The sequence below is a fragment of the Opisthorchis viverrini genome (assembly GCF_000715545.1).
Source record: "Opisthorchis viverrini unplaced genomic scaffold opera_v5_36, whole genome shotgun sequence".
In the NCBI taxonomy this organism is placed as follows: domain Eukaryota; kingdom Metazoa; phylum Platyhelminthes; class Trematoda; order Opisthorchiida; family Opisthorchiidae; genus Opisthorchis; species Opisthorchis viverrini.
In genome coordinates this window covers 1565450-1587989 of record NW_008751692.1, presented here as the reverse complement: position 1 = coordinate 1587989, position 22540 = coordinate 1565450, and the positions used below count along the sequence as shown (strand labels likewise).

Genomic DNA, 22540 nt, shown 5'->3' with positions numbered 1-22540 from the left:
TGACTTTCTACGGTTTGGCTGGACCGTGGCTTAACGTCCGGTTGCTGCTGGACAGATCCCAGTTGTAGAAGTGGGACCGTTCATTTTGTTTTGCATCTCTTCAGGCTCGATAAAAATATTGACAGAATAAGAATGAAATGTTTTTTGTGAGAAACAGTATACGTCGCTACTTTGTTCATCCACCTATCTTGAATTCAATAGTGATCCCGATTCCACTGATCTGACGGTTACATGTACATGTGAAGCGATCCCTAAGAAGCGATGAGGAATTTTATCGTCAAAACTTCGCCCCAAATACTTCTACCGAACGATAGCAACGTGTGTGACAGGGTTTAGTTAATGTTTTCTGCTTGTCTGATTTGGATGAATCACTAGATGACCACAATAATGGAATGTATGCAATGTGTCCGAAATTCAAGTACATATCAGTTGTTTCGAAGTGGAAAGTCAAAGTGCACACCGCATGGACGAACAGATACACGTGAGAACGTACTCAAACCGATAGTCTCCCACTGACCAGGTGGGCGCTATACCGACTGAGCCACCAAGCAACTGCGTTCTTCGTCACATTTGTGCACCTGAATATCACAACTGATTCACTGTGCCTCTTCTCAATGGAATACCAATGGGTATCTGTCAGTGCCATTAGTGAGCTGCTTGTGTTCCTCCCACATTGGACCGGATGTTAATATCGTCCAGATACACTTGTGGTATTGTTAATTGTTAGGTCTATGAATCCCCTTCTGATCTCCAGACCTGCGTGTCGAGTCCTCCCTTAGGCGTGCCTTTTCGTGTAGTTACACTTGTCACTCCAAGGTTTATCAACCTTCTAATTTCCAATGACTTAGAGTTCTTTTACAGTTGTACAACCCCTTCGTGGTTTCTTTTTTGCGTGTTATCGCTTTTTTGTCACTCATGGGATACTGTACGCAATTTTTGGATTTTTGTTAGGTGATCAGTTCCCGATACTGTTTCATTTGAGTTTCGTTCTGGAACCCCGGCACACATCACACTACTTGAATTTCACAAAAATGATTTACGTGAGATGGGCTTGTCATCAAGTAGCGTGATTCATGCTTATTCTTCTCTTGCTTACTGTTAGACTTCTGTCACACAGTCTACGGTGCAAATCGGATCATTTGTGGGGGATAATACTATGCATTGCACTACTGGTCCAATCATAGAACATTCGTATATTTCTGAAATTCGTGCAAGTGAACTTGGATCATCTGGATCGACAAGCACTAACACGCAGAACGGGAATTTTAGCGCAGTCACAGTTGATCCAAGCTTGTCTGATTCTACCGTCAATCGCACGAACAGTTCGTATGTTATACAGGAAGGACGGCAGCAGGGGGAAGATTCCACAAATGTGGCAACACCTATGGGTGACCTGACCTCAGCCTCGACAAGTCAGGCGCGTCATTTCGCTGTCACCAGAGGTGCAGACAATCTAGACTTCGGGACCCTACCCAAACGCCGTCGTACGTTGGACACTTCTGTTGTTCCTTCATGCGATGACCGTCCTCAGTCTACCACCTCACAGCAGTCGGACGATTTGAATGTTGTAACGGAAGAAGATGGGTTGAGGATTTCATTTTCCTTATTGGACGGTGAAAGCTCAGCTAGTCAGGCCAGCAGTACGGGTGCGACCGTTGCTACCACATTACCGGACAACTTGGATGCGATCGATACCGTGTCAGAAGTTACTACTGTTTCTTGCGATTCCCTATGTCATATCAGGTCAGACCGTAATCCTACGGTTGAAGCTTTTTCTGCAACGGTAGGTTTTTGGCTATCGATTCGTGAGTTTCTTCTAACTAATGCTTTGTTTAGATCAACCGCTCATCGCCAATTGTGTTTGTGATTCTTTTTTTAGACTGCGCTACACCCTCCATCCCAGACGGTTCAGACTATTGGTGACCAGCCGGCCGGTCATGATTTTGGTTACAACGAGATGTTGACCTCTGAAGTCGGTTCTTATGCACCATCCATGTCTCTCGTAGGGTCGGACATGCCTAATCGCGTTGGTGATGAAGATGATGACGATGATCGTGAGTTACACGGTGATAGATCACCATCTGGCCAAGTAACTGTTGATTTTCCAGCTGAGGATGCATCTGATGGTCAAGTATCCGACTATGACGACGAAGACGATGATCAGGAGGAGGGTGAGGATAACGGAGATGATAACGAAGATGACGATGACGACGAGGAACATGAAACGGATGAGGAGGAGGATGTAGATGAAGATGGCTATGGGGATGATGGCGAGGAGCTGATTGAAGGAGAAGACGAAGAAGAGGATGACAATGACGATGACTCTTCTCACCACAGTGATGTACGTTAAGTTTTCTTTGGTTTTAGATACTTTCGCTGACGTTCATTGCAGCGTCTATGTATGGTTGTTTGAAAACAGTTGACATCATTGGTCAAATTCGGTTTTCCTTAATTCTAGAACTCCAGTGCAGATGCTGAGAGTAGGTCGGCATCACCAACATTTGGCTCTTGGACCCGTAGTCCAGTGTTTTCCAGGGTCAGCTCTCGCCCTGCGGTCTCCAGGTCAGATGAAGCTGCGTTCTCCATCAACACTGCCTCCGGTACGAGGAGAGCATCAGACGCGACTGCGCCCTCTAGTACCACTTTAACTCCATTAACAGCAACCAGTACATCTGTAACCGGTTCCTTACGAACGAGCTCCAGCCCCGTCCGTCGTTCGGTGCAGTCGGTGATCAATCTGCTTTCGAGTACATCCGCATCATCGACGACGACCCCAACCATTGTGGTTTCCGGTAGTAGTGTTTCTAATCCCGTTACCAACGCGATGTCAACTAGCAATGCGTCGGCCAAATCTGATGTGGGTTCCTATTGTCTAACTTTTACATTATTTCTAAATTTTAATATTTTCAGGCTTCAGTCAAGACTTTTGTCTTTCATCATCCCGAGAGACGTGTTGACACATCACAGATTTTTATGCATTTGTCTGGTGAACCAGCGGTTCCCTCCGCTGATCTATAAGAACTACCTTCTAATGGACGCATTTAGAAAACAGATACATTGGTGTAGTTTACCAGCCATTTGTCTTGCCTACAAAGCCTGTCAAGTGTCATTCTCAGAGGCTTAATTTTAAGTTTTTGTGTTCGCATTAGTATAACCGCCCACATAGGTGCTACGATATCAGTTGAAAAGGTAGTCTTCAAGGTCATCTCGAGGCACCTCATATGTCTCCACGACCTTAATCTTACCACCTAAGCATCAATTTCTGGTGTCTTCCTAGGGTTTTTCTTCATTTTGTCCGCCTGGCACTTCAGTAGAACTCATTGAGTTAATATGCTGCGCTCATAAATCACTGAAATGATGAGAGATAAATTTGTGGAATATTTGGTTGGCAGTCATGTGTATGTATACAACTCCACAAGGGCAGCACTTTTGCTTTTGCGTGAATGCAGCTCGCATTTCTATCTTGAGTTAGCCTGACTAATTTGAGGCTTTGTGTATTGCTCTATGGTATGACGATTCGCCTCACCGTAAGCCTCCATTTGTAGCGCTTTGCTGATTGATAATGTCCGCTGTATCGGCTCATTGATCGAATTCATTCCTAAAGCATTCAGCCTTAGCAGATATTTAGACTCTTATTCTCTTTTGAATGATATGCATGATATGTTGCGCAGGCGTTTCTTCAGCCCAGAATTTTGCCACTTCCACTTACTAAACGATTGTTTGGATGGTGTTACCTTCATCCATTTTTATAGCGTGGCTGCACAATAAACACTCAGATACACCTCAGCCGAGCCTTTGGATGCTTAATGCGCGTGATTGCAGATCTGATTGTGGAACTTCGCGAGGAAGCGGGTTCCTTCAACAGTACCATCCGTCGTTGTGTCTCAGTTCCAGCTTCTATCGCTCCTCCACCTTCTGTGTACGAACAACAAAAACAGCTCCCTGTTTACAGCTCGTCGACAAGCGTTAGCTCATCCGGTTCTACTGCAACGACGATGTCCACATGCACTAATCCACATACATTACTTTTATCCTCTCCAATGTCTACTACGAATCTAGCGTCGAATACCTTCACTACGCGTCCCTTCGGCTCGTCATTCACTGAGTTCCAGCCTCAATTGTTCCAAACGAATCATTCAGTTCAAATCACTCTCCCGTTGCTGGGCACTTCTGGGCAACCAAATAGATTAGTGTCAACTGTGCGCCCGCCAAGTTTTCCATCCAGAGCGCGCGTATCGGAGCCCGATTTCGCTGAGCTCATGGCAGCTGTTGGAGTCGTGCTTTCCCCGGTTTGGCAATGGTTATCACATGCTTTGGATAACCTCGAGTCCCAGCTGCGTTTCTCGTCCGCTTGGGCCATTCGCTTCAAGCGAACTGTCAATGAAGCATCGGATCGTGAGTTTTCATTGCGTTTCCTATTCGCTCCTTTCTTGCTCTCCTTCCTCTCTCCCCCCTGATAGCCCCATTTCAACATGTACCAAAAGCTATGTCCATTTTATTGTGCACTGTACATATGTCTCAAACACACCATTACTTGGTACCACGTCTATTGTGCATGTATCCTCTTGCGCTATCGCATTTGCCGATTATCTTAACTGTATTCTTAACGCTGAAAAAGTGCCGATGACGAGTGCACTTATCTGACGGCGGCGAAGCATCATTGTTGAACGCTGATGCCATGCTGTTGATGATTATGGTAATCTGACAGTAACGGATTACAATATGCCCTGTGTTGTATCATGTCGCTTTTCTGCATCATTGTGTTCTGGTCTATCCGCCTGTTTTACCGGGTGTCTTCCAGGCCGGCCTGGAAGGAATGATATAACCGTTCAGTTGTTTTCCCAATCAATTTCATACTACATATTCCTTCATAGTACATCAGAAAAACGCACACTCTAGTTTCGCCGTATAAGCACCTACATGTATGAGTGATGAACCATACCCTAATAAGCAAAACCCAACCGATTACTTGCGTGCAAACGTCACTTCAACCTTGTGAACTCCTTGGTCGTTAGGGTACCTGCGACGGGTTTTATCCCCAAGATACTCGCAAAAAGTACGACAACCTGGTGGCGCTGTGTGGTTCGACAGCATGTTAGCTGCGTTTACTCCGCAGTTGCGCCTACATGTTGGGAGTTGGCGGGAGATATGACCACTTGAAAGCAGTCGAGTGCTCAAATTTTTTCGCACTCATTGAAGACTTGATGACTACCAAGTATATGGGATGTGGATATATTTACAATTTCAATTTTGAAGCGGAATATGTTTATGTGAAACGCGTTTTCTTTTGGTTTGGTCTCATCTGATGGCTACGACAGTCGCGTACTCATTCAGTTAGCAGTTTCCAACGTTATTCGCAGCGCCGAGCGTTTGTTCTCATGGTGAATATAAATCAAATCAACGGAGACCGGAACTTCGTCCCTGTTCCTATTTCATTACACCTTAATTGTTTCTTAAAATACCAAACGAGACTGACTTTAGATATCCTTTTTGGTTGTCTAAGTTAGTACAAACTTGTCCGTTTCCGTGGACACTCGCTGGTTTAAGTTTTGACATTTGCAATGAGGCAACTGTAACATCTTGACTTCTGGTTTTTAGCCACGAGTGCCGATCGACAGGATACTGGTCCTACAGCCGTAAGTTATTGCCATTCTTTCTCTTTGCTTCTTGTTTTTTTTAAATTGGCGGCTTTGTACTTGTCTAGAAATTTACAGATAAAGCCTTTAAGTTCAAGAAGCTTTCGCCATGTAATTTTCAATGACTAAATGTCCTTGGGATTGTAATTGCGAATAAATTTAGTATAACTTTCATTGCTCCGATCTAACATACTATATTCTCCAACCAACTGAACACCAACGACAGATTGACTTTCACTCGTCTATGTTATGTGTGCTTCGAAACTTAACCTTGAAGCTTAATAATAATCGTTCACAGTGGTACTCTTTTGGCGTACGGTTGCGATGCAGATGGAGGGAAGCAAAATGACTGAGATACGACCAGGATGTCCAAATCGAGACGGGTGTGAGAAACCTGCGTTTGGGGTGAACCGTGAGTCTTCTGGTCAGTAGATTCGAGCCCTGAGTTTGGAGTAACGAAATTCGAGCGACCCGGAAAATCGGATCGAGACATCGTTCCATTAAAAATCTGCAGTATAAATTTGTCCTTCGTTAAGCTACCATAGAGCTAAAGATAGTGAGGCGAGTCAGTTTACCAGCTATAAGCTATGTACTAGGACTACGTTAGTTCCAGCTGCTACAGTTTCGGTTACCGAAAAAAGGAAAGTTTCGGAAATGGTGGATGATTGAGGTCAACAGTGTTTGTGCTACTTGATTGAGCGCTCGGAACTATGGGCACCTTAAAACGCTTGTGGTAGGCCAGTACTAGGTCAGCCTCTTAGCCATTCCTTTATCTTCATAAAGGAAACTACCCACAAGGTTGCTGAAAACTCTTCTTTTAACTCTAAAGCTGCAAGTATAATTAAACAGACTTTGTGGTTGTATGTCATTGAAGCAATCAGGTTCGCCAACTGGCGTCGTACGGCAGCGAAGCATCGGTGTTAAACACTGATGTCATGCTCTCGGTGATGGTGATGCTAATTGGCGTCACTTGTAGCGTCGAAGTCACTGGGCTACAGTAAGGGCGGTATCGTACCCTTCTGGAACATTGTCTCTGCAAACAGAGAATATGAGGCGCTTTAAGGTTTTCGACCACCAGTGTCTCAGAAGTGTTGCCGGTGTTGATGGCGTCAACAAATTCGTAACGAGGTCATTAGAAGACATTTGGTTGTAAAGCTGATGCTTCAGTCGTGGAGAACATGAGCACCTTCAACTGTGGTGGATTGGTCATGCGACGCGCATGCCGAAACATCGTATCCGCTTCTCCCTCAGAATGACGCAAACTGCAAGGTGGACATCGTGTGACGTGACAAAAGTGTATGAAGGGGATTGCGGAGAGTTCATTTGTTGCCGGTGTTTCCCATACTGGTCTGGTGACATGGTAATAAGTGACGGTTAATCGATGACCGTGACATTGGTGCTATCAGTTTCATTCCAGATTGTATGGTTAATTGTTTGGAGGTGTAAACACGTCAGAATGGTTGTGGTAAACTAGCACCAGGTCCCTTCCTTATCAACTCTTTATTTTTTTCATTCTAAGGCTTTAAATTTAAATGAGCGTTGTGGTTGCCGAGTAATGAAATTTTAGTGGCCACATCGATGTTTCAATCTGAGTGATGCTGACTATATTGTCACAAAAGATTTCTGTCTGAGGGTTTACCCTGCACCTCATAATTGGCTTTTCGATTAAGTTTGAGTTTTTCAAAGAATCTTAGTGATATTTTCCGCCCTAAAATAAATCCACGTTCGTGTGGAGTGAGTGAAAGTCGATTGTATCCTAATAACTCGCCGATTGATGGTGTATACGTCCATTGAAGCAACACCGGTTCTTCAAGACGTCTTCAATTATCTGAACTTCCTCGTATTCCATTTTCCCTTCTTGAAGCAGACATCAGCGACTCTATCTGGACGATCGACTGGTTCCTACAGTGTGCTAACTATCGGTCGGTCTGGAACAAACGCTCGTCCCACGGGGACCCTTCCGTCTTCACTTGGTGGTCCGACCGGCTCAGAATCCGTGGCACATGCGGATGGCACTGTACTAACTCAGCGAACTGATTTACTGTCGTACGTGTTTTCTTTGATGCGGGCTTCTGGTGGTGATCACGGAGACAGTGTACCGTCCGTGTCAGCTTCAGCGAGCAAACACTTAGCCTATGTACTGGATGCGCTCTTATACTTCTTCAAAGCCTTCGGAACAGCCTGGCCCTCAGGGGTTACACGTCAGCTTTTGACGAACGCAGCTCGTGACAAAGGAGACACTTTGGAAATGGCTGATTTACCGGACCGGGAAACCGAGGTAGGTTGGTGATTCTTCTGTCCTATACTATACAGACTATCGTTCTATCTACTCCCCAATATTTTGCTTGTATGGGTGCAGCATTGTGTCACCTCGTAAATTCATTTCGTAGTCAACCACATGCTCACTCAACAAGGATCGCGGTATAGACATCGATCCCAAATGGGATATCTCAACAAACGCACAAATCTCCCTGGTTGGAATCATTTGAACGAATCAGGGCGTTTATCGTAGGAGATGCTCTCACTAAGCAAAAAAGCACTTGGAATACAATAGGAATTGTGAACAAATGTCTTGTCATCCAGGACGGTCACATTTTGACCGCGATTGTACGGACCAGTAAAATGCAGCGAATGGACAGTGCTAACAGAAGGTATGCTTATTTTGTGGAGGTGGTTCCCTTATTCGTCCATACACACCTCTGGAAAGGAATCAGCCAGGCTTCACTACCTATTATTGATCTCATTAATATCTTATAAGTATCCACTGCCTGGTCAATTCAACATGTAAGAAGGGCAATGTTGTTTGCTTAACTTTCAGCGCGATGTTTGATTGAATGGCTGTGTAATGTCCTGTTACTTGAAGGGTAGGGGATAATTCCGGTGCCTGTAACACATGCATGTAGGGCGTGTTCAGGTGACAGTACTAGGTTGACTGGATAGCTGGCTAGCTCACTATGACCTACACTTCATTTCATTGGAAAGTGCTTTTATATGATAGGTGCTTAAAAAAGTGTACTCCTCAGGCCAGTTTTATGCATGCACAGTCTTGTATTTCACACCCGATGCCTGTGATGTACGCATTCAAAAAATCCTTCATAATATCATGTGGCTGGTAATCTAAGGTAGGCACGTTGCTTGTGGTAATGGAGGGTATATTTCTTCCTGTACTCCTGTAATACACCGGCAGATCATTCGGAAAACTTGCGGGTTTTGTTCGACCCGTCGAGGAAAAGGTAACAATAGTTCAGCTGTAACACCCTTTTGGTGCCTAGTAGCTGCCATGCTACCAGAAGGAAGCACGAAGACTGGGATATTGCCAGGTTACTCAAGCCTAGATAGAGGAAGTCGAGAGAGAGAGAGAGGCCAAGGAGAATATGAGAACACTTAAACTGCGTGAAGTTGGGAAATTGTTGTTGTGAATCTTCGTAGATCGTGTTCGATCGTCCACCCGGCTGGTTCATAATATTTCCACTCGGTGTAGCTTATGTTGCATAGCACTGTGCACAGTATCCGCTTGTAACCTGTGCTTCGTATTTCGGCTGTCGTAATCCTTTCCTAAGCTTTGCGTTTCTCCGAATTCCGACCAACCACCTTAATCAATTTGCTACGCTCGGTTTAGACCACAACACAACACCATTCTCATCCATTTACGTTGTGTGACAAATCTCGCAGCAAAGTTTTCTGGGTGCTTCATGTTGGCCAATTACAGTAATCCACTTAGTGACCAGCGACAGTGTGTCCAAAGGTGTGTGTCTTGGTGTGTCATTCCAGTCGCAAGTTAGGTTAGGATTTATAGACTATCTTGAACAATGAAGGGGGTAGTGAAAGTCCTGAGCTTCAAAGTGAATTTTCACGAACCGGTTTTCTTACTGCACTCAAGAATGTTGCCTGTCGAAATATGTTCCCAACTACCTTTACGCGGGACCACTAGACAATACTTCTTTACAAGAAAGCTTTTTAAAACTACCATAACAGACCTGGCGAAAACGTTCGTTGAAGGTTAGTCTGGAAAGCTTTACTACTTTTTTTCTAATAATTGTTCTAGTTCATCACATACTTGAAACAAAAAAATTAAAGACTTATGCTTACCAGATTTGCTAAAACGAACGAATGAAACTTTCCCGCCCAACCATTTTTGCACATTGCAATGCATCGGGTTATACTTACGTAGCTTATTGAAAGAAATTTTCGATCTGGAGAACAATCCGGCACCCCGAATGAAGCTAGAGCGTTCCTGTTTTTTTTTCGATACGATCAAATAACTATCTTCATATTTTGTTGTGAAAGGATGTTGGCGTTAGCTCTTCACTGTGAACTGCTTAGCTGATTTCTATTCGCTGTCGCGGCACTCTGACCGCGTCATGTTTTGCATAAAGAAATCTTTCCAAGTTTTATGAGAATAATATGGAGCTCGATGAAGCGAATCCAACGACACTTTTGCCTGAATTCATTTTCAGCGATAGGCTTTTACTTTGCCTATCCATACGACATGTCCATCGCCGAGAGCGTTAAAGTAAAGGATCACGTGCTCTTCCTTATCTTATCCCATTAATGAAGGAGTCGGGAACTAACTGAATACACTGAGCATATATTTTCAAAGCTAACAGTTTTATTTAGACAATGTTTCCGGCGGCGGTTCGTTCATTTCTGTTATTCGATTCAGAGTACTCCTTTGATCGGGGAAGACGTGAAAAGCATTGTAAGCTTCTTTGGTTTGTCAATGTTAGAATTACCAGACACGTCAGCACTAATCTTTCCTTAAAATAATTGGCTTAGCAACAGCGTACTCGGTGGTCCCGTCAGCGTTTTTTTTTGCACATGCCTGCTCATTAGTCATTCCGTGTAACTCGGCAACTGTCACTAATGCATCTCGAGACCATCTCTCTTGGGGACGCGATCGCCTGGTCAGTTCCTTCAGGATTATCCTTACTCAGTACGGTATCTATGTGGGTAAAGTAGAAAACTAATAATAACATCTGAATATTCCTCGTATTGGACCAGTTAAACTATCATCGCGTTCTTATTGTCAGTTTTTTTGCTAAATATCGAAGAAACGTAAAATGTCACTGTCGAAACATGAGCAAAGCCCACCGTATCTGCACAACTGTTCGTTTGGGATCAACTGATTTGACAGTTTACTTGTCAGAAAAAAACTTAGTTATGGCCGCATTAATGTCTCTTTTAGGCTTCTGTAGATATTTCCTCGTTGCCTCCGTCAGAACTGGACTGCATTATTGTGAGTAGTTTACTTCACAAAGGGATATCAGTTTTGTAGCAGGTATTCTGTCGTACTTTTATGGGGTTTGTTGCACTGGCTTTAAGTCTATATGTATCAGCTGTCATTGAAAGCAAGTAGATTCGCACCAAATTACATAAATTGGTTGTTTATCGTCATAACTGTACCTAACCCTCAACTCCAACTATGTATTCCATGCCTGGCGACGTCACAGTGTCACTTAAATGTGGTCGCCTGGTCGATCCAAAAGCCATTCGTTGTCTTCACCGATGTTGAATTTTGTCACTACTGATCACATTGACTCAAAATCTCGTTGGCCTACCTATATTTTTTGTCGTTATCTATCACATTTCAGTCTGTCGGTTTGTCTGGGTCGCTCTCTATGATCCACAACATAACTCAATTGGAACGTGGTGGCCCCGGTACCGATGGTAAGTTGTATTCTCAGAGTTATGCCAACTGTGTTAAACCGGCAAAGTTAACCCTTGAATGAATTCAAACTCATAATTTATGACTTCCAGAAACGAATGAGGAGGTTCAATGTGCTCCAGCACATCGTATTTATGTCAAGACTGACATCCTTGGTGACAAGCCCCTGGTGACGGGTTAGTCTGTGTCGGGTGTCATCCAGATTATCACAGCTTGACTGATGAAAACCTCATTTGAAGCTCTCTGCGAGCAGCCCTAGATTTCCGCTTGGTGTTTTAGTTGATACATCTATCCACTTCGAGCATAGTGTATTGTTTCCTGTTTCTTTTTGCAGCCATCGTATATTCCAATATAGCATCACTAAAATCCGAATGTCACAGTGGCGTTGCCAGCATTGTCAGCCTCATGTCACAAGGATGAGGTTATTATGGGGACCAGTGGTGCAAGGTAAACGCGACTGTGTTCACTCTTAAGCAAAAACTCTTCGTGGAGAACGATTTAGCTTGAAAGGAACACCCCATAGACTGTACGGATGACTAATTTACGCAACTCACATTTGCCAACCTCTCAATGCTACACTGAAGCTACTGCATTAGTATTGTGAGTACTCTTTATAACCTACAATATTACCAACGATCCTTCATAACGAACAGGTTTCTCGTCCGTGAAAATTGTCACCACCGTAAAAGTTAGGCGAACACTTTCGGGAGGCCATCGATTCATAACCACCCACTGGAATTGCACCAGTGGCTCTCGTTTGGATTCATATTCCTGTGCAACCTCTTTGTGACTTATTTCATCGCTACGAGCGTTCTTTACAGCGATGAAATCTCTAGTATCAGAGCTGCCTGAAGTTGTTAGGTTTTCTCAGTCATGCTGAATGTTTCACAGGCGAATACACGAACGTGCATAGTGTAGCATCTCAAAGCGATATTCTCTTTTAAGATAACCAGGAGAGACCATTCGACTGGACCGATGCGTAGTCCAGCGGCAAGCCTCCTACAAGAGATCGAACTACGAAAGAGACTGCCTTTTGAGATGGTCTCTGTGTGAGCTTCCACTAAAAATTCCTGATCCGTATCCCAGAATCAGCCGGATGCCAGAGTATTCCGAAGATTTGTGTTAGCTAGTCCTGTCGTCCGTTAGAAAGAAATTTTTGAACGCTTATCTTAGAGATCCGGCTTTCGAGCGACGGCTGTCAACCTCATAACGACCCTGCACCTGCGCCTTCCCGCTATCCCTTCGTCCAAGCACGCATATATTTGAGATCTTTGATGATGAGCACGAGAGATCCAACCAATAATTCCCCGCTGGAACTGCATTCGACATATTTGACTAGTACTGCTTGCATTTCGGGGGCAAGGTGGACTTTCCTTTTCCTCTATGTCATTTCGTTGTCGCGTCCTGACACCACATGGATGTCACATAGGTTTCACCATATATGCGTGTTTGTGTGCGCTCACCGCTAAATCGACAGCCCATATGTTGAAGTACAACCGGATGTATCTATATACCCTCAGTCATTTAACTAAGCTGTATCGCAGTACAGTCTTGCCTGAGGAGCGGTACTACCGACCCGGTATCCTGCACTCAACTGCCACACAAGCCCGAAGAGGGAACGACCTCTGTCGTTTCTCCTGAGTGATGCGCGCACCAGACGCAAGTACATACATGACCACATTCGTGTGAAGGCTCGGTGCGTGGGTTGGATGATCGTAAAACAGCGAAACGCTCAGTTTTTAAGGATGTAGTGCATTCACATCCATAAATAAATAACAGGATGGCATTAATTCGAAGCGCCGTACTCCTCAGATTAGTTCCATCCGCAACAGTGTTGTTCCTAACCAGACTGTCTTTCATTAGGGGCCATTTCTATCTGCATTATACAACTGCACTGCGGTGCACAACTCTGCCGTTCGCTTCATTTAGCACTGCTCGATATTTCTGGTGTTTACTTAACCACGAAAGAGCAAACACTTGCAGGTATAACGTTGACAGCACAATCAATGTTTGTTTTCATTCTAATTGCAACTACAGAACCGGCGTCTTGCCTAATTGGCCAGATAACCCAACGTGAGGACTCATTCTTCCGTCGGTCTGAAAGTATTTTATCGCTGTCTGGCTTTGGTTTGGACCTTATTGATACACCCTTATCAGACTCATTGCCGTTGGCTATGCAACCACAACGACTGCACCCCACCTCTACGCGGACTGAACTGTTTGGACCTGCCCGGTAAGCCTTGCAATACGGATATTGGTGTACCTGACATAGATCAGTCAAACTTTCACCCTTTCTGAATACCACGCTTATTTCTATGCCTTAGTCTGATAAAAATTGCTTAGCTTCATGCTTGGTTGTCATGTTTCAGACTGCTTTTTGACCTTCGTGCGCTTCTTATCCTAAGGTTCGGATGTTCGTTAGCAGTTCACTAGTGGTCCATCTTTTTGACTGCTTATTCTTAGCCAGATCACAACTTTCTAGTAATACTTATGTATTGTTATTAGCTGATCCTCAGTGGAGGTTTCAACATGTTCATTTAGTTACAAGCACGATACCTTCCCGGTAACACTGTTGTTTCTGTTTATTTTGCTCCGTTGTCGCGCACTCGAGTACGGGTCGAACCACTCAATAAATTTTCTTATGACTAGGATGTGAAAGAATTATTGACTATAGTCCCCGGGAATAATTATTCAGGCGACTATGTACATCAAAACTGCTGCACAGCGATTGCTCATGGGACGGGCTGACGATAATTGCTCCTGAGACTGTACCGTAGATGGATTTTGTATGTCAGCACACTTTCTTTAGATTGAAATCCAACCTACCTGTGAGATTTACGCTATTTATTTGATTTCGGCACAGAGACAATGAATTGTGACCTAACGCCGAATTAGCTGTTCAAAAGACGGATAGTACTCTAATAATTAATGGGTTGTATTTTCAGGGTAACAGATCCGTATCTACTAGTTGTCCTATGAACACAGTTTTCATGAATCAGATTGCGGACCGTAGACTGACTGTGCTGCTTCTGCAGGGCACTTTCATCGGGAGACAATCTATTCCACCTTAACTCTTTACACATGGATCTGTCTTCAAATGTTCACTCCGGTCTTGACAGTGAGACAGTTGAAATGCTCCTTAATGGCAGATGTAGCCCCCGGACACGTATCTACGCTGCTGTTTTTCAATGTTTTGCTGGCACTAGAGTATTGCAAGCTGCGCTCATGCAGTCACTGATGCACCTGGTTTGGTAAAATAATAGTTTAGTGGTTTGCGGTAGGGAGTCAGGTGGGAGGGGCCAAAGGCAAAGTAACCAAGAGGTGACATGGAAAACTTGGTATTTCTTCAAAAGCGTTTAACATGGATGCGATCTGGTGACATGATCCCCACTGTGCAGCCAATGAACTGCAAAATTCAGACCTATAAACATCTATTCTCGAATCCCAGAGAGCTGTCAGTCATCACTGCCATTTTATGCCACCAGTTTCTTAGAAAACGGAGTCAACTGTCACTTGTTAGCCACGGTAGTACAGTAGCCAGGTTTTCTTTGTAACATTGCGAATTTTTCTTCGAAGAGTGTGCATTGAGGACAAACTAAAGGGTAAGTGTTCTCGCACATACTGCTATCGTATTAGTGTAGTACTTGTTCATTCAGACTTGAGCCCATGACTATTTTGTTTCACAGTATATGTGGTGAATGCAATCATTGATTGGAATTATCCGACCACACAATAACATTCGGGTTGATGTTTCGATGGATTACAGGCGGTGGCTGAACGTCAACGAAATACCAATCTTGATTACGAGCAACGTGAAACATCTCATCCTAACCCAAACGAATCTCGGCTCGGATAACCCTTAGGGAAGGTCTATTTGTTTAGAATCTTTGGCTTCGCTGATGGATGTATTGCTGACGAAATGAGGTATTTCGAACGTCATTGGCCAACAGTCCTTGGCTCAATAGCTCTCGAAAAACGTGTGCTCTGCAATGATGCTAACATTCATAAAGTCATTAAGAATGACACGAATAGGACCTGAACGTAGAAGCGACGTTTACTATTGGCAAAAAGTAAATGAACCATCGTAGACTCAAAACCACACAAAATTAAACAAGTCTGCTGCTCAGTTCATTAGAAAGCCTGCTCTCCCGGTATAGAGACCATTCCCAGAAACACCACTTTTTGCGTCCGTCAGAATTGATTTCTATATAGGGGAGGTTCTAATGTATAACCGCTTATTCTCAACATGGTTTAAGTATCCTAACAGGGCCTACTTTCATAGTTTAGCATCACCGCCACAATATGCTCCGTAAACGGCAAAATGTGCAGGAAATCACCAAAAATTGGATGATTTAATCGAAGCTGATTGACCGATGGGCATTTTATTATCGTAATTTACACCTTAGTGTAAGGTACTCGCCCATGTTTGTTTGCATTGTGCTAGGGACTTTTTGGTTGTAGAGAGCCTTGACGATGTAGCTTACACTTGAGTCTATATGTTGTTTAATGATGTCATTTCGGAGCCCTTCGTTGGTCATTGCCTTGCTCTACCATACCTCTCTTGACCACAACGCGGTATTTTTCCAGTTATTTTACAGATGATGTCCGGATTGAACGTAACATTTCCAATCGGGAGCATCTTCCCATGCAGTTAAATGGATCTTTCAGTCAGTGGGGTAGAGAAGTTTCAAAGGGTGGCCGCAGAGGCCGTTTCTGTTTAGAAAAACTCAGCGCTGAAGACGCCGCCCGTCTATCTACCAACACTGGTCTCACCTACCGTGCACGTAAGTGATTTGTGACATGCTTTATTATTGTGGGAGTCTAATGAGCTCGGCACACATTCACTTTGATTTCTTTATTTGTAGTATGCGTTGGTGGTGGTTTCCTTGATTCTGTTGGACACGCTGCAACCCTGCTGTCTCGATGGTGTTTATCTCTGGAGTTTTTCGGTCGTCATTTCTCAAGTGATGTCGGCGCCGAACACCGAAGTTACATATTGGAATTAGGTGGATTCACGATGAAGGAGGCTCGGTTCCGGAAGCAGATGGAGCGGTTGCGCAATGCCTCGCGTCGAGATCTTGTCTTGGAAGTGGGTTTATTGTTTTTTTTTCATGTCTTTTTTGTCTCGCTTACCTTTCTTCCTATTATTCCGTTTCGCTTCGCTTACGATCCTGTCATCATTACGATCTGGGAAACATTGTAAATCATTCTGGTTTATTTCAGGTCGACCGTGAATGGGGCTCCCTGATTATGAACACAGTCAAACAACTGAATGCGGAGTACGCGAAGCGCCAGTCGCAAACTTCCAATACGCCGGGTAGCACTGGTCTTGGTTCACTGACCACGCCGCCTACTGGTATCGGCCGCTACATAAGTCCGTCAAATTCAGCTGGTAGTCTTCGCCAGCAGTCCACTTCCGGAGGAAGTTCATTGGCGGTCGGACTATTGCTTGGCACAACGACAGATTCGCCTCTATTGGGAACCTTGTTTGGGGCCAGTCCAGTCCCAGCTGCCTCGCTGAGCAACACAAACCAAATCAGTCAACCCGCCTTTCTGTCCAGTCACCGTGTTAAGGTTTCGTTCAGAGACGAACCGGGAGAAGGTAGCGGTGTGGCGCGGTCGTTCTTCACTGTGTTTTCCGAAGCTGTTCTATCACCAGATACTCTGCCTCCCTTAACGCCGCTTCTGCAACCAACGACATCCTCCTCCGTGACCTCTCTCTCGTCAGCGTCCTTATCCTCACGTGAGCTTACCTGGATTTTTTTATATTAGTTATGGTTGTGCCTCAGCCTTGCGGGTAACTGACGGGCTAACACTACTTGTGCATTTGCCCCCATTTTTACGGAGTTGCTTGGGGGCAATTAGGGGCGTGATACACTTGTTCTCAAGAAACAATTTCAGGGTTGCACTCCTCCTTACTCCGTTTATTAGTGAATGCCAACGTCATTCAGTTGTAAGTTAATTCACTACTCAGGTCTAATGATACTGCTTGTTTGCTCGCTTTTTTGCGACTGATTGCTGTTCGAGGGTAATCCAACTCCATGAATGTCGTGTGCTGAAGTTGTTCATGTACCTAAAATATACAAGTTGTATAAAGGACTTCGAATCACAGGACATTCGTTTTTTCCAACTCATCTGACACGGCGGTACTGGTTTTCTTTTCTTTTTAGCTTCGTACACTTCACTGTTCCATCATCGTCACTACACCAACCTCAGTAGAGCACAAGCAATCGCCCGGTCCCTTTCTATTACCACACATGCACCCATCTCTTCTGGCGGCAATTCGCGTTTCTCCAGCAGCGCTTTGACCACATCGACGAGTGCACTATCCCTCGGCACAGAGCCAAGAGCAACAGATTCTGCTCCAGTCGTCAGTGGTGGTACGACAGTGCCTATATCATTTTATCCATACGGTGGACAGTCAAGGCTATCTGCTGGACGTGCACGCACAAGTGCCTGGCGACGTGCTGGTGGACTTTCTGCGCAAGCATCACCATTCTATCCTGAATGGGTTACTAACAATAGCACAACTGGCGTTGCTGAATCAGCCTCGCACCCCCAAGGTCGGTCAACAGGGCGCCGCGTTAGCTACTCGATACCATCATCTCCGACGCGTGGGACTGGGGAGTCGGAGTGCGTTAACGTGCCGACAGAAACGATGACCATACCGGGACTTTCTCCAGGTGTGTTTTTTCTTGCTGTTGCTTTCAGGATCCGTATGTTGTTTGTATACTTCTGTGACTAATCTTATCCGAGTATCTTTTTGCTTCAGGCGCAAGTCCCAGTAGTCATCATGGGAGTCAGGAGTCTGGACCTAGGGTGTTGCTCCGTTCTTCACTGCTGTCATCCAGCACATCAAGACCCGCGGCTTTCAGTTCCCCCGATTCCCCAGCGGCTTCGAGGCCTACATCCCCTCTCGGATCCACAGGCGACTACATACAAACCGCAGCTGAAAACGCGGGATTCAACTCAGTGGGCAACAGACTGTTTGTACGAGTGCTGCATCACACCAGATCCGAAGATTTAGCCGCACGGGTAACCGGAATGTTGTTGGAATTACCACCGACAGAGCACGCTACTCTGTTGTCAAATGAAGATGCTCTCCGTAATCGTGTCGAAGAAGCACGTGCTGTGTTGATGATGTCAGATGCTACGGAACGGGATCAGACAAGGTAAGTATCTGTCGGATTCCATTGGTCGGCAGGTTTGCTGATTCCAAGCTCTTACAACACTGAACATCAACGTTTCCTTTCTGTAGCCACGAAAGGCCTCGGTTATCAAGTACCTCTTCGTCGCAGCCTATTCTCGAACGGTTGGTCAACTGGCGTGAGTCAAGCCAAACCGGAGAACAGACATCCACTTTCCGATCAACTATCTCCACTGTCCCACTCGGTCCGATAAGCACTCCGTCCAGTAGTAACAATGCAGATCCTGAGCGCGTCCCGTTATTCTGGCAACCCGGTTTGCAGGGCTACTACTTCCCACGTGCAGTTCCTGGTACTAACCTTCAGTCGGCCGCTACGATAGATCCGCTCAGACTTGTCGCCAGATATTCAATTTACCGGTAAGTCGATCAGGGTTCACTACTTCGCACCCTAACACCCTATCATTCGATAGACTTTCTATGAGACGCAGCACTCATTTATGTGGGAATGTGTTGAAAACGCTCATTGTTCGCCGCCTACAGCCATCCTGCATCACCAGTTGACATACATGTGTATGTATAAACACGGTTTCCTTTGGGACCACATGTCCTCTGGCTATTACGGTCCTTTGCCTTACCTGACTTCTATTATATGGAGCGGCTGTGGTGTACATAATAATACCCTGATTAACGGTGGTTGCAAACATGGAACATCAAGTGTTTGTGCTGTCTGTTGCACGATTCCTCCAAGTAGGCTGGCCTAACCCCTGTTGCTTGATTCCTCCGTGAAAATGGAACTGTACTGTACGGTAAAAATTTTACTGGACTGTGCACATACAGATATAGCATGTACCCGAACAATCTGTTATTTTTTGTCTGTCCATTTAAATTTCTCAACTTCTCCACCGTTCGTTTTCCAGAGGAATCGGGCGTGTGATTGGACTTTGCCTCCTGACAAATGAAACGTGCCCCTTGCACTTCAATCGACCCGTGTTGAAATACATTCTTGGGCGAGTTCTTCGCTGGCATGATTTTGCATTCTACGACTCAACCACCTTTGAAGGTTTGAGGCAATTACTTCGAAGTGCATCTCCGGACAGTCCCGAATCGGTAACAGACTACAATCTCACTTTTTCGCTTATCCCTGCTCCTGAGGAAGGTGGGGTTTGCAAAGGCTCAGACGTTGCTGCTCAGACTCAAGTACATAATCTTGCACCGAACGGAGAGGAACTTGAAGTCAATGAAAGCAACGTCTATGAATTTGTCAAACGCTACACGGAATTCAAAATGCTCGAATCTGTCCGTGAACCTTTAGAGGTAGGTTTAGTGTATAACCATGCTTTTTGTGTTTGTAATGTAAAGCATATGTTTGTCATCCATGTCAATTCATACTTAAGGTTACCATTCATTTATTGGTACGCGTCAGTCCTCCATAGTGTTGTCTTACCTGACCGATATTGTCGATCAGAGCCGGATAGAATCCCACAATGGAATCCACCAAACGAATTGTCCGGTTCGGAGGTCCACTCTGTACAGGTTGCTGCTTTAAAAATACTTGTCATCAAATGCCCGCCAAGCAACAATTTTGCTGAACTCCTCAACCTGGGAGAACAGCTACCAGCATGACTGGGATTCATCCTTTTACGAGTAGTTATATATCCTGCTCATATCGTCTTTTGACGGAAGTTTCGGACGGATCCTCACGGTTCGCGAGTACTTCCGATACATATAACGGTGTATCCAACCTCTGGACGAACCAAGATTCCATCTTTTCGGTTAACTGTTTTTCTGGCGTTACGTTTCTCTCACCAATTGGTCGGATCATCTGATCATGATACAGCTTCGCTTACTTTCAAAACCTCATTCTTCGATGCTTGCATCATATTAGTAATCTTGACCATTTCGTGAACCGTTCGTTGTGATGTTTCGAGATTTCTGGACGGTAATTCCATTTTTTTGTCCTGTTCATACCTGGAATCTTTTGATCTTTTTTTCCTTGCGTTCACGCAATTTTGGATCTACTAACAACCCACATTCTCCATTCCCCAGCTTTTTGCCTAATTCCACACTGTTTTTCGTTGTGTTTGAGTGCGATGTGCGACCGCGTCGGGGAACGTGTTCTATGAGTTCTTTTGTCGAGCTATGTTAGCAGTTACGTAGATACATCAAAACTGACCAATATTTCAACGCTACGTTGGGACTAAAACGAGCATCACACACCGCATTTCGGGTCGGCGACACGTCCTTTTCATTCATAAAGTTCAACTCTGAATGCATATGAATGCCGTGTCCTTTGGTTTTGTGTTTTCGCATCCTTTTCTGTCCATATGGCACGTCGCCATTAGTAGATGCGGGTGTTTAGAAACTAGTGTTGCCAACAGAGCCTAATCGCGATATTGTCAATACCTCTAGATGCCCTAATCGCCAGTCAATCGCTGTTGTGATAGCTTCTCCGATGTGGTTCATCATCATCAAAGACAGCAACATCAGTGTTGGCACTGATGCTTCACTACCGTACCGATGTGGTTAGGCTGATCTTGCCTTATCTTGAGCCTGTGCATCTTCGTACGGCTGGTGATGATCCGTAGGTAGTGTTCTTTCCTGAGTGGAAATTGGACCACTCAGTCCTTTTTAATGTCTACAGCAGTGGCAGCCATCAGTCACTTTAGCAGACTTTTAGAACTTGCTTCCATTAAGGAGTGAGGTTTGTTCAAAAGTGCCTCCCTCACCTTGATGCTCCATGTCGTTATTCTACTCAGAGCATTTCACCCATTCATCGTCCATCGTTTTGAACCATTGCTGGTTTGCTTACGCGTTTGAATTGCGTCTGCACTTTTCAGATCCTCGTTATTAATTTGTTTTTCCTTTGTATAACAGCAACTACGTCAGGGTGTATTCGATGTGCTCCCACGCAACGCACTAGATGGTCTCACAGCAGAAGATTTGCGCCTATTATTGAACGGTGCAGGTGACATCGACACGGAGATCCTTGCAAGCTATACGACTTTCCATGACGAAACAGGTTCAGGTTCAACGGCCGCGTTAGGCAAAGCAATTGAGAACGGGAGCAGTTTGAGCCACCTCGACAAAGTTGCCCGTCTTAAACGTTGGTTCTGGAGCACAGTTCGTTCGATGGACAGCAAACAGAGACAAAACTTGGTAAGTCCTACTGTCTTCGTTTTACGAAAATAGCTACCTAACTGCTTAACTGTTCTGCTTGCACTGAGTGCAATTTTGATGACCCACTCAAACTTTTCCCATCCTTAGACGTGTGTATGAAAGCGTCCACGCTTTGCGGTTGCTTTTTTTTGAAGAGTATTCAGTCGCTTTATCCGAATTTTTCGTACTCCACTTTTTCGCCCTCAAACAGCTGTACTTCTGGACTTCCAGTCCAGCCCTACCGGCCAGTTCTCAGGGCTTCCAGCCGATGCCCTCAATAACTATCAGACCTGCTGACGACCATCACCTACCGTCGGCCAATACGTGCATCTCCAGACTCTATCTACCGCTCTATTCATCCAAGCATATACTGAAGGAAAAGCTACTCCAGGCCATCGAAACCAAGAGCTTCGGTTTTGTGTGATCTACGTTTGTTGTCGCCCATATAACTGAGTCACCAACCAAATTCGGTTTCACTGTACATCTGATCAGAAGCAACCCGAATTCGCAACGATTATTTTTTGACGTGTTGATCTGCACCCTGTAAAGTTTGAATAGCCATTAAGACTGGGTTTTTTCTTATCGTATGTAGTGATGGGGGGACGATCAGCAACGCAAAAAATGCATATTGCCAAGTCGTATTTATGCGCGTACACTTGTCACTCAGCTCGTCTGGCCCGATAGACCGTTGTTTAACGATCTTCCCCGATTACCAGTTCAAAAGATTTGAATCGCCAAGCTTGGTCCTTTCTTGGTGGTTGACGGGAAGCAACTAGGTAGCCATTATATGGCGCGCCACTTTATGCGATACTGTGCTTGATAGCAGCCCCATCTGAAAGACACCATACGAATTCAGATCACCAGGACCCGTGTTGTAGCTCCGTTCCCCCGTGATACAAGTCTGTCTAGATTGTGTGGATGTGCTAACTTAGGTTC

General features: G+C 44.8%; 1 protein-coding gene across 1 annotated transcript in view; it reads left to right on the top strand.

Moving 5' to 3' along the window:
• Window positions 1-22160, top strand: part of T265_02799 (hypothetical protein) — a gene marked incomplete at both ends in the record, with an annotated part of 58089 nt that extends 35929 nt beyond the window's left edge. The window contains 17 exons of the mRNA XM_009167124.1: window positions 1103-1783; window positions 1880-2341; window positions 2459-2857; window positions 3753-4395; window positions 5599-5636; window positions 7501-7914; window positions 11228-11303; window positions 13339-13534; window positions 15889-16085; window positions 16167-16390; window positions 16525-17044; window positions 17472-17984; window positions 18074-18473; window positions 18560-18865; window positions 19366-19762; window positions 21323-21604; window positions 21816-22160. Coding sequence (XP_009165388.1) covers window positions 1103-1783; window positions 1880-2341; window positions 2459-2857; window positions 3753-4395; window positions 5599-5636; window positions 7501-7914; window positions 11228-11303; window positions 13339-13534; window positions 15889-16085; window positions 16167-16390; window positions 16525-17044; window positions 17472-17984; window positions 18074-18473; window positions 18560-18865; window positions 19366-19762; window positions 21323-21604; window positions 21816-22028 — 5961 coding nt within the window. The remainder of the gene's footprint in view (window positions 1-1102; window positions 1784-1879; window positions 2342-2458; window positions 2858-3752; window positions 4396-5598; window positions 5637-7500; window positions 7915-11227; window positions 11304-13338; window positions 13535-15888; window positions 16086-16166; window positions 16391-16524; window positions 17045-17471; window positions 17985-18073; window positions 18474-18559; window positions 18866-19365; window positions 19763-21322; window positions 21605-21815) is intronic.
• Window positions 22161-22540: the final 380 nt, after the last annotated feature.